This window comes from Catharus ustulatus, chromosome 3, assembly GCF_009819885.2.
Source record: "Catharus ustulatus isolate bCatUst1 chromosome 3, bCatUst1.pri.v2, whole genome shotgun sequence".
Classification (NCBI taxonomy): Eukaryota; Metazoa; Chordata; class Aves; order Passeriformes; family Turdidae; genus Catharus; species Catharus ustulatus.
Genome location: NC_046223.1, coordinates 117,697,272 through 117,717,983, shown reverse-complemented (window position 1 = coordinate 117,717,983; position 20,712 = coordinate 117,697,272). Strand labels below are relative to the sequence as shown.

Below are 20,712 nucleotides of genomic sequence, written 5' to 3'. Positions count from 1 at the left end.
GCTGTTGGATTTTGGACTTTTTGATACTTTGGCACCACACAACCATATCCAATCCCCACATATTTTTCTCTTTTGCCAGAGAGGTGCAAATTCTCTGCTTTTCTCTCTGTCTCTCTATCAAAGCATCTCCTTGACAAGAGGTTTTCTGGCTGCTCCCAGCAGATCTGCCCATTTTCTTTGTTCCACCAGTGAGTGCCAGGCTGTTACCTTGGATGTGTTTGTTCCTGTTCCTGCTGGATGTGATCCTGATCACCTGCTCAGGGACACAGGGTTTGCCTTTTCCACTCTCTGTCTTGCCCCACTGATTTTATTAAAGTAGATCTGGATGAGAATAATTTCTTCATGGGAAGGATTGTCCAGCCCTGGCACAAGGGCAGTGCTGGATTCTCCAACCCTGGAGGGATTTAAAATCCACATGGATGTGGCACTTGGGGACATGGATCAGTGGTGGCCTTGGCAGTGCTGAGGAATGATTTGATTTTATGATCTCAGAGGCCTTTTCCACCCTTGGTGATTCTCTGATTCCTCAGGGTTAATAATTTTTCTCACCAACTTTAAGAAGGAACCTGTTTATCATCTCAGTCCTGAAAGAAAGGGAGGTTCAGGTCCTACTGACAGATTTCCCTATTATCCTTGAGGAAAAAACATTGTTTTTCTGGAGCTACCCTAAAAACTATCCCTAAACTGGCAGGTTTTGCACAGAAAATAGCTTTGAGACAGCTCACAGAAGAGCTGTAGACACAACCAGCATTTCCCAAGAAAATCCAGTTGCTCTGAAGATGTTCAGCTGATGTTCTGTAGGAATTGTTCCTTCTCCCAGTTAAGAGTTTAATCACAGATACATTGTGGAGTTTTTAAAGAACCAACCATGGTTTTTTTGTCAGTAAATATGTTTTTTTAAAGACAAAATCGTTAAGCTCAATCATCCACCCACAAATTCAATAAATAAAATTTCTTTCCCGTTTGCTGCTTGTTGAGTTCTGAATCTCAGCATGTCAGACTTGCCAGAGGGTTTGAAAAATCAGTGATGGACCCCTGAGATATTTGTCCATGTGAGGTTCACTGAAAATAACAACAGCAGAGGTGGCACTGGGCCATGTCTGCACACATGGAATTTATTGTTATCTCATAGTCTTAGGGGCTTAGGTGTGTATTAGCCCCATATTGTAGGGGTTTTAGATACAAAATAATTTAAACAGCAAGTGAAAAGAAAACAAAATTTGGGTTAGATAATTGGTCACATTAAGTTTACACTTTGGGGAAATATTTGCAATATCTGTTCCTCATGTGTGGTTTAGCAGACCAAGCCAATGTTTGGGTTGGAGGGACAGGACCATTGCCAGAGGGAAAATTAAGATTTTGGGAAGTAATTATTCCCTGTGAGGGTGGGGAGACCCTGGAATAGAATTCCCAGAGAAGCTGTGGCTGCCCCTGGATCCCTGGAAGTGTCCAAGGCCAGGTTGGATGGGTTTGGATCAACCAGGGACAGTGGAAGGTGTCCCTGCCATGGCAGGGGTGGCACTGGGTGATCTGTAGGGTCTTTTCCAACCCAAACTGATTTATGATTCTATGATTCTATGATTTTGTGATTTTGTGATTTTATGAAAATGTATTTCCTTAAAGTGAAGCCCTCAGCAATGGAATGTAGCTTTAGGTGCACTGTCCAAGAGATAAATGCTCTTTGTTGCTTGGATGTTATTTCCCACCTGGATTTTGGATACTTTGATTTTAAATTGCCTTTCCCAATTTAAACAACATTGGCAAGACTGAAGAGCCTCATTTATCTGGTTTTTTTCTCTCTTTTTTTTTCTTTTTTTCTTTTTTTTTTCTCTAGAAATATATTTTTAATTTAGAGCCAGTTCCCCTCTTAACTTTATCTTCAATAAATTAATCAAGCTGACTGGCTCCCTGATACTATGTCATGGTGGCACATGCAGATATTAAATAATCTGATTTTTTCACTCAGAGCACTGTGCACATGAGCACATACCAAATTCACACTCCTAAATTCATGCTGGAAACCAGCACCCTCTGTAGTGATCCTCCATTTAGAGAGATTTTTGTAATCTCCTCCCTAGCTGGTTGTTAAACAGTTTGTTAAGCAATAAATAGATTTGTAGAATGTTAAATGCTTAAGCTCAAACATCAATCAGCATTAACATACCCTGGCAAAACTAAAGCTTTCCTGGCCTGTCCTCATTTTATTCCAAACTGGCTTTACCAGAGCTCCCTGCCACCCTGGAAGAACTTCCAAAGGAATCAGCAAAATATTCTCTGGTGGCACTTGGCACTATTAAGTATTGATGAAGAACATTGTTGTTTTTTAAGTTGTAATAATACATTTTAACAGCTGAAAAATAACCCAAATCATCAGAAAACTCTGTAAGATGTTTTGGAATCAGATTGTTTCATGTAACTGCTGGTCATCGAATGGAGTTGTTGTCCTAATGCATATTTAAAAATATTTTTGTGTCTTGTTGTTCATAAATATTTCAGGCAGTTTTTGTTTGTTTATTGTATTTCCCTTTAAATCATTTTTTTGTTGCCTTGGGGAGTCCAAGAGGGATAAATCCATGATTTAATGAGGAGTAGTGAGTTGATGGTATCTTTTCCCTCCAGTATCTCTTCCTCCACCCTCTGCCCTTTGCCAGGGGGTTATCAGGACATCCTTTTCCTTTTCCATTTCATCTCCACAATCCTGAGAGTTGATGGGAATCCTCAGAGGGAGGTGGCAATCACAACACCAATCCTGATCATTTCCAATTTGTCTTGGATTGCAGCTTTTTGGGAGCACTCTGCTTAAGAAACTCCAACTTTTTCAGTCCCCCAAGTTCATCCACACCACCAGATAAAGTCAAAATGAACACATTTTATTCCAGCAAAGTGAAAAGTTGTGTTGTTGAGCTCAAAATGGGGAACAAAGGGGGAAAGGCAGTGATAACAAAGCTGCCAATGCAGCTGGAAAAGTGCAAGTCCAGAAAATTCTTGATGCTGAAGCTGCTCTGAGGCTGGTGTTTGACCTTGGGGAATGATCCACAGCAAAGCTGGCTGGAGAGAATGGGAATGGGATTTAGGGAATGGGAATGGCAATGAGAATGGGATTGGGATTTAGGGAATGAGAATGGGATTTAGGGAATGGGAATGGGAATGGGAATAGGAATAGGATTTAGGGAATGGGAATGGGACTGGGAATGGGATTTAGGGAATGGGAATGGCATTTATGGAAGGGGAATGAGAATGGGATTTAGGAAATGGGAATGAGAATGGGATTGGGATTTAGGGAATGGGAATGGGATTTAGGGAAGGGGAATGGGATTGGGATTTAGGGAAGGGTAATGGGATTGGGATTTAGGGAATGGGAATGGGATTTAGGGAATGGGAATGGGGATGGGAATGGGAATGGGGTTTAGTGAATGGGATTTAGGGAAGGGGAATGGGATTTAGGGAAGGGGAATGGGATTTAGGGAATGAGAATGGGATTTAGGGAAGGGGAATGGGATTTAGGGAATGGGAATGGGATTTAGGGAAGGGGAATGGGAATGGGAATGGGATTTAGGGAATGGGAATAGGAATGGGAATGAGATTTAGGGAATGGGAACAGGAATGGAATGAGAATGAGATGGGAATGGGATGAGAATGGGAATGGGAGTGAGAATGGGAATGGGAACAGGAATGGAATGAGAATGAGATGGGAATGGGATGAGAATGGGAATGGGAATGAGAATGGGAATGAGAATGAGAATGAGAATAGGAATGGGATGGGATGGGATGGGATTTAGTGAATGGGATGGGATTTAGGTAATGAGAATGGGAATGGGATTTGGGGAATGGGAACAGGAATGGAATGAGAATGAGAATGAGATGGGAATGAGAGTAGGAATGGGATGGGATGGGAATGGGAAGCAGCAGTGGCTTCCCAGGAATGCCGTGCCAAACCAGATCTGAGTTGGTGACCTGAGGGGACAGTTGTCACCTCTCTGCTTTGGCCCAGTGTTTTGTAGCTTTTCAGAGAGAATCCATCCCATACATTGCAAATTTGTACACTAACAACTTCATACATCAAGTTACACATATCAGCAGAAATATCACAAAATCCTGGTGCCAAAATTGCCCATCCAGCCTGGCCTTGAACACCTCCAGTGATGGGGAGTCCACAAGCTCTCTGGACAGCCTGTCCCAAAAATAATTCTTTTTCTCCAAAAGTATTTTGTACCTTTCTCCCATGAAGTTGTATTCCCACAGCACAAGAAAAATTAAAAGCAGTTGATAAAATCAACATTTTTTGATAACCATTTGTATGGTTCAAAATCAGGGTTTTTTTTAAGAGTTCCTTCATTACAGTGACTGCAGATTAATTATTTATGGTTTGACATGTGTATTTGCCTATTATGTGATGGCAAAAAAACTGTAAAATGCTCATAATTCATTTTTGTGGCATTTAGAATGAGATATCAGCATTGAATCCTTTCAGGATTCTTTAACCAAAGACTTGGACTTCCTAAAATTACCTGCTAAGTGTGCATGGAAGGAACTGTGCTAACCCAGCTGTATGTAATATCCTGAATTTAGTGGGAGGTGTCCCAGGTGGGGGCATGGGATGAGATGAGCTTTAAGGTCTCTCCCAACCCTGCTGGATCCCACAAACCTGGGTTTTTGAGTTTTCTGTGCTTTCTGGTACTGACCCCCTGGAGAATACTGCTTTTGACCTGAGGCTTTGGAGAAAGCTTCCAAATTTGAGTGATGGAGTTAAAAATCATAGGTGTGTAGTTAAATAGAAGTGTGTGATTTCATATGGTAAAGGGTTTTAAATTTGAGGTTTTTATAATATAGCGATAGGTATGGGACAAGATGGAGGATTTTGGGTGGTGTCTCTTTTGGTGCTCATCTTCCTTCTTCATGATTTCAGGCAGCAGTTTCTGGTTGGATAGTCAGTGTCACACTGAGGGTCACAGGAATTTAGTTACTGGGTTAAAACTATAAATAATAGAGGTGTTATTTCTCTATTGGACTGTTTAGCTGTAAGAGACCTTGTAGCAGCTGGATCTGTCTCCATTTTGCAGGATTTGCTCCATTTTACCTCTAACTGGTAACTAGAAGTGCTGCTGAACTTTCTGTACTTTAGATAAGATTTAATAAACAACCAAGCCCAAACATCAGAAAATCCATTTCCTTCGTGTGTTTTTTAATCCTGGCTCCAAGTGAAGACAGAAGAAACTCCAGACAAACCACCATTAATTAACACCTCCACCATTATCCTGGGATTGTGTGGCATGGGGGTTGTTCTGAATTCTCCCAGCAGGCAGGGAGGGAGGGAAGCTGATCCCCTGTGTTCTGTGCCCCCAGGGATGCGCCAGGGGAACGACGTGGGCACTCAGTACCGCTCTGCCATCTACACCTTCTCCCAGGAGCAGATGGAAGCCGCCCTGAGATCCAAGGAGGAATATCAGAAGGTAACACTGGGCAGGGGGGTGGGACTGTGAGCACAAAGATGTCAGCAATCAACATCAAATCAATCCTTGTGCTGCGCACTCTTGTACTGGTTTGAAAGCAAAACCAGTGAGAGACTCCAAGCCAGAAATGCAACTTAATAGGAAAAAAGAGAAAAAAGTAAAATACATGCAATAGTACAAAAGAAAAAAACCACTGACAGATTCAGAATACAACCTGACAACCACTAGTTAGGGTGGTGGTAGCAGTCCAGATGAAGTGATCTTGTTGCAGCAGTGATCCTGTAGAAAGGTTTGGTAGCTCTTGTCCTCTGGAATCCAGTGAAAAAGGCTGCTTTGGTGTTCCAAATCTCAGATTTTTATCTGGGTAGGAAATGCTTGGCTCCTCCCCCTGCTGGAGCATCTCCCCATGGGATGATGGAATTTTATCAGTCATGCAGTGGGACTCAGTGGCCATGAACAGAAGGGATCTCCTGGAGGAAGGATGGGTTGTGAAAAGATAAAGAACACTGCCCCACCTGGTGTAACAGCTGGCCCATTAGCAGAATATCTCCCACAGAGATCAGGATCACTGCCCCACCTGGTTTAACAGATGGTGATAGAATACAGACTTTTTAGGCACATCTTTACACTGTAATCTAGGACAACTCTCCATGCTGCTGTTGCAGCTCCTCAGTCCAATGCCCAACTTGCATCATAGCTGCTTTAAATTCCAACTTTTAGGAATTTTTTTTGGTGTGTGTGAATCATTTTATAACCACACAGAAAGAAAAATCGTTCCTTATGCAGAGATATTTTGAGTCTCCTCTGCAGATTTATTTAATATGGGTTCACCAGAAAGAGAAATCTGATTTTAAAACTATTCAAGCTTCTCTGGACCCCAAACCCTGAAGGGTGCACCCAAAAACCCAGCTCCAAGGGTTCCTGAACATTGCTGATGGATGATTGAGCTGGGTAACTCAGGATCACCCACCTGGTGCTTATGAGACGCTTCTATGAAGCCTTTCCATAAATGTCTCGGATGAGATGTGACAGCCTGTGACTTACTGAGAGTATTTGTTGTGACACAAAGATCTGTGTGAGAGAACATCGACCAATTCCCTTTCTTACACAGAATTTTTCCCTGTTTTCTGGGATAGATGGATTCTGTCTCCTCCCTGCCATGTTATTATTTAAGTAAAGACAGAGGGATTAATATCCTGCAGTGTTGTTGTACTGTGGTGCTCCCCACTGTTCTTGTCAATGCAAAATCCAGATTCTGCAGCAGAAGAATATTAAATTATTATTATTTGTATGGAAAAATCACCTGGGACATCAGGGCAGTAAGCTTAAATAGTACTAAAAGAAAATAGTGTTCATTATATTTAATTATGCAATCACCTCACTGGTGTTATGTTAAAGAACCAGGAGTTTTGGTGTTTTTGATGTTAGAAGTAAAAAACACTTTTTATACCAGCCAGAAGGTCCCAAAAAGCAGCAATTTGGTTTTTTTGCCAGTGTGGGTATGACTGGGTGAGCCCCTAGGGCTGGTTCCTACTTGCAATTGGAATTATTTTGAGTGCAAAGAGGTGCTCAGAAGTGCAGGTAAGTGATTTTCAGATCTGATAACTGTGTGTGTAAATGAAATGCTCAATGACATTTTTTTTTTCTCACGGGGATAAGTCAATCTTGCAGGTGTTTATCTGGTGGTTTTGGAAGATATTTATCATTCAAAACTTCTTTTTGCTCATCATTACCTTAGATCCACTGCTTTTCCAAATTATTTTTATTCCTTTCTTTTAGCATCTGCTGACCAACATCATCCTGCAAATCTTACAGCTTTAATTTGCTTTCCCAACTCTATTATCCTCTGCTGTTATTTGTCATTAAATAAATACTGACATGAGAGCAAAATTGCCATGTGTGAGATTGCAATATGATATTACAGAAATTTCCATCATCAAATAGATTTCCTTAATGGCACCATTTAAAATTTACCTACTTTGAAAAGTGTGTGTAATTAGTACATTTATATAATTAGGCACAACTGTAAGTGAGCACATGTAGAGTTTGTTTTTGCACTGAAGTGGGGAAGGAAGGGATGGTGTTGCCAGCTAAGGAAACCCAGCAAATATGCAGTGAAATTCCTTAGGGATGTGTGTTTCCCATGTATTATTAACAACAATATCTCCAATATTATCTACTGGGGTATTGCAGCAGCAGTGGAATGGTTGTGTGGGAAACATACTGAGCAAACAATTTGTTCAGGAATCCCTTTTCATATTAAATGCTGTGCATTCCATTATTTTAATGTAAACGGAATACAGCCACTTTCCTTATTATTGCAGCAATTTAAAATAAATATCAAGCTTTCCTGGCAGTGACACACGCCGGATAATCATGGATAAAAATGTGGGAATGGCACAATTTTTCTGTGATAAGCAGTGGTGCCCTCAGCAAGGGAGGAAGGACTAACAAATATTACAATAACTGCAGTGTGCATGGGTGACTCCAGAGTTTGCTGGCACTGCAAAGGAAGGGAAATGAAATCAAAATGTCATTTATTTTTTTGTTCACTGAATAATTGTGCATGTGCTCTTAGATGTGGGTTGAGCTGAAAGCCTGAAAGAGCCCTGAAAATGGACTTCAAAAAGAAAATGATGGGTTTGCTAGATGAGGTTTGGGTTTTTTTCCCAACTGCTCCTGGTGTCCAGGGAAGGGAACAGAGCTGGGGAAGGGGCTGGAGCACCAGAGACTGTGGTACAATAGTGCTGCTGCTAAAGGTGCCACAATGGAAGTGTAATCAGAAAAAAACATCAAATGAGGGCCAGGCCTTGGTGAAATCACTGTGAATGAGCAGTTTTGCCTGAAGCTGAGGTTTTTTAATACAGGTGAAGCTGAGGTTACTCAATTTATAAGACAGTTGCTCGACTGGGTTTGGTTTTCAAATGAATTATCAAAACAATTGTGATCCAGAGAGTGAAATCTGGGTGGGAAGAAGTTTGTATTAATTTTTTTTGTTGTTTTTAGATTTGGATGTTTTCTTAAGCACTTGCACTGGGTTTTAAGGCTCCAAGAATCCACTGAGTGCCTCCCTTTCATGGATCACAGAATGGTTTGGGTTGGAAGGGACCTTAAAGCTCATCCAGTGCCACCCCCTGCCATGGCAGGGACATCTTCCACTGTCCCAGGTTTCTCCAAGCCCCATCCAACCTGGCCTGGGACACTTCCAGGGATCCAGAGGCAGCCACAGCTTCTCTGGGAATTCTATTCCAGGATTTCCCCACCCTCCCAAGGAACAATTCCTTCCCAATCTCCCACTCAATTCTTCCCTTTTCCAAGTTGAAGCCATTCCCTGTGTCCTGTCCCTCCATGCCTTGTCCCCAGTCCCTCTCCAGCTCTCCTGGAGCCCCTTTAGGCTCTGCAAGGGGCTCTGAGCTCTACCTGGATCCTTCTCTTCTCCAGGTGAGCACCCCCAGCTCTCCCAGCCTGGAGAGCAGAAATTTTGGATGGATGCATTCCATAGAATAAGTAAGGCAATGAATTAGCACTGGGCAGTAGAAGATGCAACAATCTCTGGAGCACAGCACTTTATTGGCTTTCTGTGATGTGGGAAAAAACCAGCAAAGCTCTCAGGTGCAAAAATAAGAGTTGTAAATTTGGTGTGAGGGAAAAGAGATCGAAAAGCTGGAGTTTCCAAAAGCAGTGAGCTTTGGAGCAGCAACCTGTAAGGAGGTGAAGTGTTCAGGGTTGGATTTGTCAAAGCTGGAGGAAGGGCTGTTTACACACCCCTGGCATCTGCAGTTCTGAGTGGTTAATTCCATGAAGGAATGCCTGGCAGCAGGAATTCAAAACCTTCATCTGTGTTTTTATCTGACGTGCTGTGTGAATTCAGAGCAGGCTTTGCCTGCAAGATGGTTTTTCATGTGATTTTTTTGGCTGGGAGAAGTTAAATAGCTCTTTTAAAATTAGATTGTTTTTATTAAAGCAATACAATAGTCAATAAAAAAATAACACCTGCTTACTCCTCTTCAAATTATGTCTAATTCAGGGCTTTATGTGTCAAATTATCTCTGCTTCACTCTGCTGTGAATGGCAATGACTTGATTCCTGATTGATGGTGGTGGCTCTTGTGGAGACAAGCAAAGCTGATCTGATAAACTGAGCCATTCTTTGGTTGGTAATCACTTTTTTGTGCTGCAGAGAGACCCTTTGTATGTTCATCCCTCTCAGAGAAAGCTGCATGGGGCTACGGATGAGGAGGTTTTGTGTGAACTCTTTTCACGTTACTGTAACTGCAGAAAATTTGGCTTTGCCACTCTGATAAAACCCAGGCACCTCACAGCAGGAACATCTCTCAAAACTAATCCTAATCCATTTCTTGGTGGCAGTGGCAGCAAGATAAGAGCATTAATGGCATGAACTTAGGATGAACTTGTGGATGTGTCTACCTGGAGTCAGGAAAACCTTTGACAGCATCTCCCATGGGGTTTATTCCTGGAAAATCCAGCAGCCTGGGCAGGTTCCTTCTGGGCTGAGTTAACTGGTGATGGCTGGGCACAGGCAGTGCTGGGGGATGATGCTGCATTGGTGACAACAACTCCTGCAGCTCCAGGATGGGGCAGAGGGGCTGGAAAAGCTCTGGGGGTGTTGGTGACACGAGCCAGATGTGCCCAGGTGGGCAGAGGCAGCTGGGCTGTGCCAGGAAATGTGTCCAGCAGGACCAGGGCAGGGCCTGTCCCCTGTGCTGGCTCTGCTGGGACACCTCCAGGGCTGGGGACAGCTCTGGGACAAGAAGGAACTGGAGAAGCTGGAGCATCCAGGGAAGGGAACAGAGCTGGGAAAGGGGCTGGAGCACCAGGAGAGGCTGAGGGGAGCTGGGAAAGGGGCTCAGCTGGAGAAAAGGAGGCTCAGGGGGGACCTTGTGGCTCTGCACAACTCCCTGCCAGGAGGGGACAGCCGGGGGGGTCAGGATCTGGGAACAGGGACAGGAGGAGAGGGAACAGCCTCAGGATGGGCCAGGGGAGGTTTAGTTTGGACATCAGGAGGAATTTCTCCATGACAAAGGTGATTAGATGTTGGAAGTGGCTTCCCAAGGGGGTGGTGGATTCCTTAAAGCCCACTTCATTCCATTTCATTCATTCCTGGCACCTCCCACTGTCCCAATTTGTTCCAAGCCCCATCCAACCTGGCCTTGGACCCTTTTGGGGATGGGCATTCCCTGAGACACAGAAGTGCCACCATCCCATGCTGAATGCATCCTGCTACTATTCCTGTTCCCCAGGAATGCAGCACGTGGTGCTAATTTCTATTCATGCTGAGAAAAAGCAAGATTTTTTTTTTTTTTAATAGCTTTCAATTCTGCATTTATTGTCTTCACTTGATAAAGGCCAGGCATTTCACTTGGCCCTTTGACTGTTGCAAATAGAGATGATCCTGTATTTGGATTTAGAGCAAGGAGCAGCAGGATGAAACCAGAATTTGTGTTTTGCAATCATTTTTTCATCTGGGAGGTCGCGGGGGTCACCGTTTGCTTTATTGCACTGGGAATGCAAAGTTTATATTGGACATTTAAACTAATGCTAGAAATTGCCCTGTAATAAACTAATGCAAATATCAAATGGATTTGACTCCAAGAGTGGGTTGTAAATAAAACATTCCCTGCTTTGTGTGGCTTGCCCTGTTCAGCCTGCCATTAATGTAAAAACACGCTGGATTTGTGTCGACATCCATTCTCATGTTCTTAGGCAGATGAATTCTCAATCTCCAGGGCAGATCCCCATGTTGCTTCAGAAAATGAAGATTTAAAGGGCTGAAGCTGTTGTTTGAGGGGTCCTACCCTGTGTGACCTGGCACATGTGCCAAGGAAAAGTGGAGGGATGTGCCCTGGTGCCAGCACAGAGGTTAAATCCCTTCCCACCAGCTGGAAGTGTTCTCTCCCATGGTTCAGTCTATCTGGGATCCTTCTGGAGAGCTTCCAGTCCAGGCTTTTCAATTTCCTGATCTTGATTATGCATCTGTTGCAGCATTCTCAAAGTGTCCAAGCACCTTAAATGGGAGGTGCATAAATGTGATAATTACCTGTGATGGTGGTTTAAGTGAGCACCAGATTTACAGGGAACAGGATGGAATTCCTTCCTGCTCCTGCAGTTCAGTTTAACTGAGAGATTAGTTCTGGGGAGGACAGGATAAAATAGAAAAAGATCAAGGTAAAATGAACATGGTGGTTATTAGCTGGTGCTGTTCTTGTTCTCTCTGGGTTAAACAGAGCCCTTAAAATTGACCTAAGGAAAAAATTCCAGGAACTAAACCTGAGGAATCATCTCCAGATGTGTTCAGTGTTATCAAGTGTGAAAATGTTGTGTCTTGATTCTGCTGTGGCCTTTGGATCCATCCATGTCCGGGTGAAGGACAAGATTTGAAGTTGAAATCTCTGCATGGACTGAGAGAGGGAGAGAGACTGGCCTGGTTGGAGGTTTCCATAAAAAATTAAAAATTAAAAAGAAAGCCTTTTTTAAAAGTGACATGTGCATTTCCTATGAGCATGGGAGCATTCCTCCTGCTCTCCAAACAGTTTGTTTATCCCTAGTGCTGAGCTGTGGGATCCAAGAGCACTCCTCAAACCTCCTTTTCTCAGGCACAGAACCATGCCTGAGCCAGGATTTAAAATAACACTCATGGAACACTTCCCCACTGTTTATCCAGCTCTGAAATACAAAGCAAAAAAATGTACCTGAGCATGATGGCACTTCAGGAAGTTCTGAGCTCCACAGAGCTCTCATGTGGAAATGACAGACACTCAACATTTATAAAACATGGACATAGGAGGGTCCACTTAAACACTCAGGCCCCCCTGATTTGATGACCAGGTGGCTGATAACCAATTGTGCTGGCAGTTCATCCCTGCTGAAGTTGTTTTCCAGCTGATGTTGCCATTTGCTTAAATAACTCTCAAGATTCCCTCACAGGACCCAGTGCAGATCATCCATAAGCTGCAAATCCAAAGCAACACCTTCTGAATTCATGGGATTGCTTTGGATTCTCAGCAATGCAATTGAGATAAAAATCAGGCCCAGGAGTTTGGTTCCACTCAGTATTTTTGTTGCCCAAAGAGCTGTCACAGGATTGTGTGTATTATTTTCTGTATGAAGTGTGCCCCTACAGCAGAGAGCTCTCAGCTTTGGGGAAAACTTCCTCAAAGTCAAAACTTCCTCAAAGTCAAAACTTCCTGGAAGGAAAAATCAGAGGATGCTTTAGCCAGCAACTTTGCCATGTCTGGTTTGATCTCTTCATCTTTTTTCATCACGTTTTTTTTCTTTTTTTTCTCCTTTATTGACTTCCACAGATTTCTGGTCTTTCCTTTTGTTTTATTGTGGAATCACAGAATCTCAGAATGGTTTGAGCTGGAAGGGACCTTAAAACTCATTTCATTCCATCCCCTGCCATAGCAGGGACACCTTCCACTATCCCAGGTTGTTCCAAGCCCCATCCAGCCTGGCCTTGGACACTTCCAGGGATCCAGGGGCAGCCACAGCTTCTCTGGGAATTCTATTCCAGGGTCTCAGCATCCTCCCAGGGAACAATCTTCTGTCATTTGATGATGTCCCTCATCCTTTCCTTCCTAGTTCCACATTTTCCCCAGTCCTCTGATTTTCCATCTTTTTCCCTCAGGCCTGTGTTGCTGAAAAACCTTCTTTTTTTTTTTTATCCTTGCAGAAAAAAACAATCTTTTATTTTTTCTAACTGTCATTTATTAGGTGTCATTTACTCACTGGGTCTGAAAGTGAATCCAACTACCCAACATAAAGTGAACAAAATATATTCCCTGTTCCTGCTGCATCCTGAGACACCTTCTAGGGCAGGGCCATTGAGTTCTGTGCAGGAAGAGTCATCAAAGACTGAGAAATCACTTCCAATGAATCCCTGCTTCAAGCCCCAGTATTAAATCCTGTGTTTAATCCTGACCTTTCCCTGAGCAAGCAGCCTCCTATGGATTTTTGGGGTTAATGCATTTCCATTGTGGCTTTCTCCTGTGCTTTGGTTATTTTTAGTTGGCTCCCTTAAACCAGGATTTTTTCAAGTTTTAAAGGAGTTGTATTTGAGGTGTCCACAGAAGAAAAAAAAATTCTTTTATACATCAAGACCCTTTGTGAGGTGGTGGGGCTGTATCACACAAGGGGTGAAGTGGAATTTTGGATTTTTTTAGGGAAAAAAATTGGAGGCAATGTGAGATTTAACCCCATTCCAATGATGTCAGTGGTGCAGGGCTCTGACCTTCAGCTGATCTCCCAGCTGTACCAGCATTCATTTAAAAATTATTTCTGTGAATTGATCACTGCAATTCACAACAATCGTGGTGAAAGTCCATCTAAATCCCGTTATCATTCCCTCCATCAATCCCATTTTGGCATTCCTTTTTTTAATTAAAACAATTTTATGGTGCTTAATCAAACACAAAATGTTCACTGCATTGAATCTGCAAATTTTCCTGTGTCAGCTGAACTTGTAATAGCATCAAAGACAGATGTTGGGTTTATATTTGACCTGTTTTCTACAAAAACATTGATTGGCACTGATTATATTCCCTATCATTTGAATGTCATTTTTTTTTCTTGGGGGGGTGTTGGGGTTTTTTTTGTGGGTTTTTTTTGTTTGTTTTGATTTTGGTTGTTTGTTTTTTACCCCCATACACACTGGCCCAGTGTTGTTTGTGTTGTCTTATTTTCCCTTTTGAAGTGCTCAGGGAACTGGTGCTCATTCCCTCTTCTAAAATTTTCAATATTCATCATCTACTGATTAGATGAAACCCAAATTTTCCTTAAAAAGCCAAAACATCAGACAAATTTACCTTTATTGCCAGTGCTTCATGTTGAAAGACGCTCAGACTTAAAGGTATTTGCACTTCTTAAAGACATTTTCTAGATATTCCTTGATAAGCTAGATTTTTTAAAAAACACAATTATTATCATTATATAATTATTATATTTATTTATATTTATTATATTATTTACGATTATATTATATTATTTACGATTATATTATATTATATTATATTAGTTATTATTGTTATTATATTATATTATATTATAATTGTTATCATCTTTATTATATTATATTATAGTTATTATATTATAATTGTTATTATATTATTATATAATTGTTATTATATTATTATATAATTATTTATTTATTAAATATTTAACAAATAAAATTGTATTTATCACAAATGGCTGCGTGGCTATCTTAGAAATATAGAAAAAGCAGTTTTCCTCAGCATTGACAACTTTCAGTCCAAATCATGAGGTTTTGTGGAGATTAAAACACCCAAAGGAAAATTAAGAGTTGAAAATTTGCAGTGAGGAATTGTAGCATCCCTCCTCTTTCTCCACACACACACACACACAAATGTGCACTTTTAACATCATCATCATTTTATTTTCTGTAATATTTTTTATTTTTATCTCAATCAGCTAATTATATCCCGGGTGGTGATTTTTCATGCAGCTCTCCTTGCCCTTATGTGTATGTGGCTGCTATTTTATGTGCCAGCAATCCTAGGAAATATATTTCCCCATTATCCTGTGATATATTATCACAGGGAAAACCTTCAGTGGGAAATTAGGGGTTTTCCAGGGCTGGAGAAATCCTGATTTCTTTCATTGCCCTCTAGTGGGCTCGAGCTCTTCTGCAAGGGCAGGGAACGAGGAGATTTCCCCTTCTCTCAGTGCCACACAAACCATCAGATTTTCTGTGATTTTGTCCATGTTTGTGTGATTCCCAGAGCACGGTTTCATGGATCAGATACAGCAGAATTATCCTGCTGGGGTTTATAATTGATGACAAAAAGAGGTTTCTGTGTTTTGCTGTGGAGAGCAGGGGATGGGCACGACCCAAGTGAGCGTTCCCCAGGTGAGATTTGGGAAAGGAACTCGTAGGTGTTGGGCTGTCATTGAAATATTTACAATCTGGAGAAGCAGAGAGCAGGTTTTTTATCATTTTCTGCTGTTGTAGCTGTGTTGAATTGTGAATTCATCCCACGGCCCAGCTGAAGGAGGGCTTGGCAAATGTTCCATCCCATTTATTTGTGATTTGTCAGAGAATCCTTGAATGGTTTGGGTTGAAAAGGATTTTAAGGATCATGAACAGGGACAACTTCCACCATCCCAGGTTGTTCCAAACCCATCCAACCTGGCCTTGGACACTTCCAGGGATCCAGGGGCAGCCACAGCTTCTCTGGGAATTCTATTCCAGACCCTCCTCACCCTCCCAGGGAACAATTCCTCCCCAAAATCCCATCCATCCCTGCCCTGTGGCAGTGGGAAGCCATTCCCTGTGTCCTGTCCCTTTGCCCTTGAGGCAAAAAGATGAATTTTGAACAGCAAGATTAAAGGAAATCAAACACAACTCCAGACTGGCTGTTTTTATTTTTTATTTTGAATTAGCAAACAATTCACAAATATATAGTATATCATGAAGTATTATGGATTATAAAGTGGGTGACTTTTGGATGTAAATTCCCTGTTTAATACATGTTGGCTTCATACAAAGCTGTATTTCTTCACTGTCCTGGAAAGAGAGGAAGGGAAAATTCTCTAAAAGGCATTTTGGAAATGGCAGCACAGTTCTGCCTCAGATACTTGGCTTAGGTCAGGCATTAATTTCCATCCTGAGAAAATCACAGTGCTCATTAGAGAGCAGAGCACGAGGGACTCAAGCACCTGAGCAAGAGGCCAAAGCAGGGTTGTTTGGAATCATGGATTCATGGGTTTAGGTTGGAAAAGCCCTCAGAGATCACTGAGCCCAACCATCCCAGCACTGCCAGACCTCTGACCCATGTCCCCAAGTGCCACATCCACAGGGCTTTGAAATCCCTCCAGAAAGGGGGATTCCACCTACCCTGGGCAGGACAACCTTTTTGGGAAATAAATTATTCCTAATATCCAATCCAAACCCTGCTGGTGCAGCCTGAGGCCGTTCCCTGCTGTCCTGTGTGATGGATTCACCATCCCTGTATCCACTGATGCCATGGGTGTCACACTTGCTGCCCTCCAGCGGACTGGGATCTCCCTGGTTTGCCAGGATGTTGGGAAATGATGGGGTGTGGATCAGGGAGTGCTTCAGGCAGCTCCCTCAGCACCTCTGGGTGGATCCCAGCCCACCCCATGGGTTTATTTTGGTGGTGTAACAGGTTGGTGACAGCCTTGGGTTATGGGATTCATCCTGCTCCCTGTTTCTCTCTGGAGAACAGCTGCTCTGGCTGTTAAAAACTGAGGCAAAGAAGGTGTTAAGGACCCCCCAGCTGCTCCTCATCCTTTGCTGTTCCATTCCCCCTGCATCCTGCACAGGATGGAGATTTGTGCATCCACGTCTGCAGATGTGCATTGAGAGCAGCAGGGAAAAAAAAAAAAAAAAAAAATCCTGCAGCTTTGCACTTTACTTCAGGAATGACTCACTCCCTCTGGTGGGAACATTTCATTCTGAATGTGTGATGCTGCTTTCCCTCCTCCTCTTCCTCCTCCTCCCCACAGTGCCATTCCTGTGCTCTGGGTGTGACATCTGCTCCGTGTGCTGCAGAGCAGCACTTTGGTTTCTATGGTAGCTGCTGTAGCCACTGGACCCCTGGACTGGGAGGCAGAGGAGATAAAAAATGCTCCAAGTGGCCGAATTCAGGTGCAGGATGTCCATTCTCCCTTGGGAGAGGGCAGGCAGGACATTCCATTTCCTTCCTTCTCCTGGGACAAGTGCCTGCAGGCTGGCAGTGAAGTGGAGGGTGTGAAGAGCAGCAAATTTTTGGTTTTGTTGAACTTCATGTTTCCTTTTGTCTTGTTTAAGTCTCCAGTTTGCACTGAACTCTCCTCAGCTTCTGCCTTTAAGATGGGGAAAATGCAGATGGCAGACCTCAGATATTGTAATTAAGTGTCTATTTATAACAGAGTTTGTCGTTAGAATTACCATGTCATTTCTTAAACAAGGGAGGATAATGCGAGTTCACAATCTACACCTGTAGCTGTGTTCTTAATTTTTTTTAAAGATTATTTTAAACACAGCTCTTCTTTGATTTGTTCTGGCTCTGAATTCATTAAGAAGCCTGAATTAGCATCCTGCCACATTGTCTGGGGCTCCTTCACTCCTCCATCCCCTCAGATACAAGCACCAGGATTCTGAACTGCAGCTAAAAGGGAAAAATGCAGAGCCCACTTCTTCGTTTTTAAACATTCTGTGCAGAATGGAATCAGAATAAGGATTTTAGCAACAATTTCTTCATGGAAAGTATTGTCCAGCCCTGGAGTGGGACATGGGTCAGTGGTGGCCTTGGCAGTGCTGAGGATGCTTGGACTCAGTGATCTCTGAGAGCTTTTCCAGCATTAATCATTCTGTGATTCCATAAAGCCACACCACTGCAAGGATAAATCCATTTTAGAGCAGTTTTTTTATGGGACACAAGCTGGGATCCACAAATTAATCTGAACTTGGTAAATCCTGAAATCATGGAATGGTTTGGGTTGGAAGGGAGCCTAAAGATTGTCCCAGCACCTGGGAGAGGCCAGGGATGAAGGTGGTGCCTCCTGTGCCCGTGTGTGCTGTGTGGGCACAGGGTGATGCTGAGCTCTGGCACATCTCCAGGTCCTGTCTGGGTGATGGGAATTGAGTGCTGGATGTACTTTAGAGAACTCTGAAGTGCTCTCTTTGTGGCAGATGAGCAGGTCTTTTTCAAGTCCATGCTTCTTTTATTTCTTTTCATTGAAAAGTGTTTTTTTTAAATTCCATTTCCTGTAATCCTTGGAATTTCAGGATGCTAAGGCCAAATGTTTCGTCTTATGTAAAGAATATTTTACATTTTCAGCATTCCTGCTGTACTTTGTATGGTTCTGTTATCCAGCTGTGTTTGCACCTTGCATCTCTTTTTTTCATTCTGTTTTGTCACTTATTCCCATTTAATCCCAAATAATCTTTCCTGGAGTCTTTATCAGCAAGCCAGACCTCAGATCCCCTCAGCTGAGGAGTGGTCAGTGACATGACAAATCCTCTAAAATCAGCTGGAGTCTGGTGCTCTGGTTCTAAACCAGCCCAGATTGGACTTTTTGATGGAAAAACTATGGCAAACTGGATTTTTTTATGGAAGACTACAGCAGCAGGAGAGCCTTTACCACCATCCCTAGTATTTATGGTTGTCTCCCAAATTTAAGGTGCTGCTTGTCCCCCTGTTTTACCCTCAGTCTTGCTCCTGTTCCCATGTGTTTTGTGGAAATCACTGCCACCCTTAAACCACTTTCCATTTCTATTTGTCATTAGCAGTCCTTACAAACACATTTTTTCCCCTTTCCCCCCTTTTTGCCTGTGAGTAGAGAGGCTTCACAGCCTGGCTGAGCTCTGACTTGAGTCCCTTGAGAGAAAATCACACTCAGAATCAGGGAATCATTTAGCTCATCAATTCCAACCTTTAAATCCTACCCTTGCCTTATAAATGCAGCCAAAAAATGAAGTTAGATCTCTTTAAAAGATGATACAATTATCAGGACCTTCCTCTCACAGATTCATTGAGGGTGGAAAAGAATTTCAAGGCCATGGAGTCCCCGCTGTGACTGATCCCCAGTTTGTCACCCAGCCCAGAGCTCTGAGTGCCACATCCAGGCATTCCCTGGGCACCTCCAGGGACCTCCCTGGCAGCCCCTGCCAATGTTTAACAATCCTTTCCATGATGAAATTCCTCCTAATATCCAACCTGAACCCCTCATGGAGGGCACTGTAGATTCCACCTGGTTCCCATTATCCCATAATGGTGCATAATTGCCATAACCTCAACTGAAATTTTTTAAAAATTTTATTTTTTGGAACTAAGATCATCCCACATTTTCCATTTTTTTTGCCCCTTTTGCACCTGTTGTTTGTTTTTTGTTCTTGAGCTCAGTTTATGACTTATGTGTCTACACATGGATCAATGTTAGAAGATAATATTAAAAAAGGGATTAGCACATAGCAATGATCTATTAAATAGTGTAGTTCATCATTGTGCAGAGGCCATCATTAATTTAATTTGTTTAATTAAAATAGCCCATTAAAATGGATTTAGTTACTGGCACCAAACCACTGCTGGCTTCCTTTTTATTACTGGGACATTTTATTATACAAAGTCTCACCAAATTCAACATTTTGCTAATTGAGTCAGTGGTTCAATTGGAAATTAGTGTTGCTGGGAAAGGAGAAACAAATCAAGTAGAGAACCTCGTTAGCATTTAGGACTTAAAACAGGGGGTTTCCTTATTTCCCTTTTAGTGGCTGTGAGCAGGAGGTCAGGTTGTTCTGTGAACATTAAAAAATGTCATCCCCCGACCTGCTGTTTGCCTGACAGAGCCTCGTGTTTATCCTGACAGGAAGAAGCAAACAAAACAAAATGAAAAGGTAATGAGGTAGAGCACAGAGGGGAGGGGAAATCTTCCCCTCAGAAAGCTCTGCAATGTTTATTAATGCTGCTGGGTCAATGGAAAAATGCAGCTTGCAAAAACAACAAAAAAAAAATGCCATGGAGTGTTTTTCCATTTCAACTTGTCCTTTTGGAATTTGCCCATGCTGCAAAGACAAAAATGAAATAATTCCATCTCTGAGCATAAAAGGGCAAAGGAGATCGTGGTCAGCAGGTTTCATTTCTAGTGTGGTGTTTTAACTGTGCATGGAGTGGAAAAAGTCCAGTGTTACCCTTTTAGTGAAGTCTTAATTGCTAATAATTATCTTGGAATCATGGAGTGGTTTAGATTGGAAGGGACATAAAGCTCATCCCATTCCACCTCTGCCATGGGCACTGTCCCAGGTTGATCCAAGCCCATCCAGCCTGGCCTTGGACACTTCCAGGGATGGAGCAGCCACAACTTCTCTGGGCAGCCTGTACTAGACCCTCCCCATCCTCTCAGGGAATAATTCCTTCCCAGTCTCCCACTCAAGTCTCCCCTTTTCCAGTTTGAAACCATTCCCTGTGTCCTGTCCCTCCATCCCTTGTCCCCAGTCCCTCTCCAGCTCTCCTGGAGCCCCTTTAGGCTCTGCAAGGGGCTCTGAGCTCTCCCTGGATCCTTCTCCTCTCCAGGTGAGCACCCCCAGCTCTCCCAGCCTGGCTCCAGCCCTTGGAACATCTCTGGTGCCTCCTCTGGAGTTTCTCCAGCAGCTCCATCATGGCTCTCACCTTCCTGATTGCTTTTTTTTTCTTTCTCCATGGCTGTTCACATTCTTCTTTCTCCTGCCATCTCCCCTCTTTGGCTTGGCTTAGTGGGTGAAATAAAACTCCCAAACTTTTTTT

General features: G+C 42.7%; 1 protein-coding gene across 2 annotated transcripts in view; it reads left to right on the top strand.

Moving 5' to 3' along the window:
* Positions 1–20,712, top strand: part of MSRA (methionine sulfoxide reductase A) — a 242,530-nt gene that overhangs the window by 152,953 nt on the left and 68,865 nt on the right. For both annotated transcript variants that reach the window (XM_033056459.2, XM_033056460.2), the window contains one exon: positions 5,344–5,450. In XM_033056459.2, the coding sequence (XP_032912350.1) occupies positions 5,344–5,450 (107 nt within the window). The remainder of the gene's footprint in view (positions 1–5,343; positions 5,451–20,712) is intronic.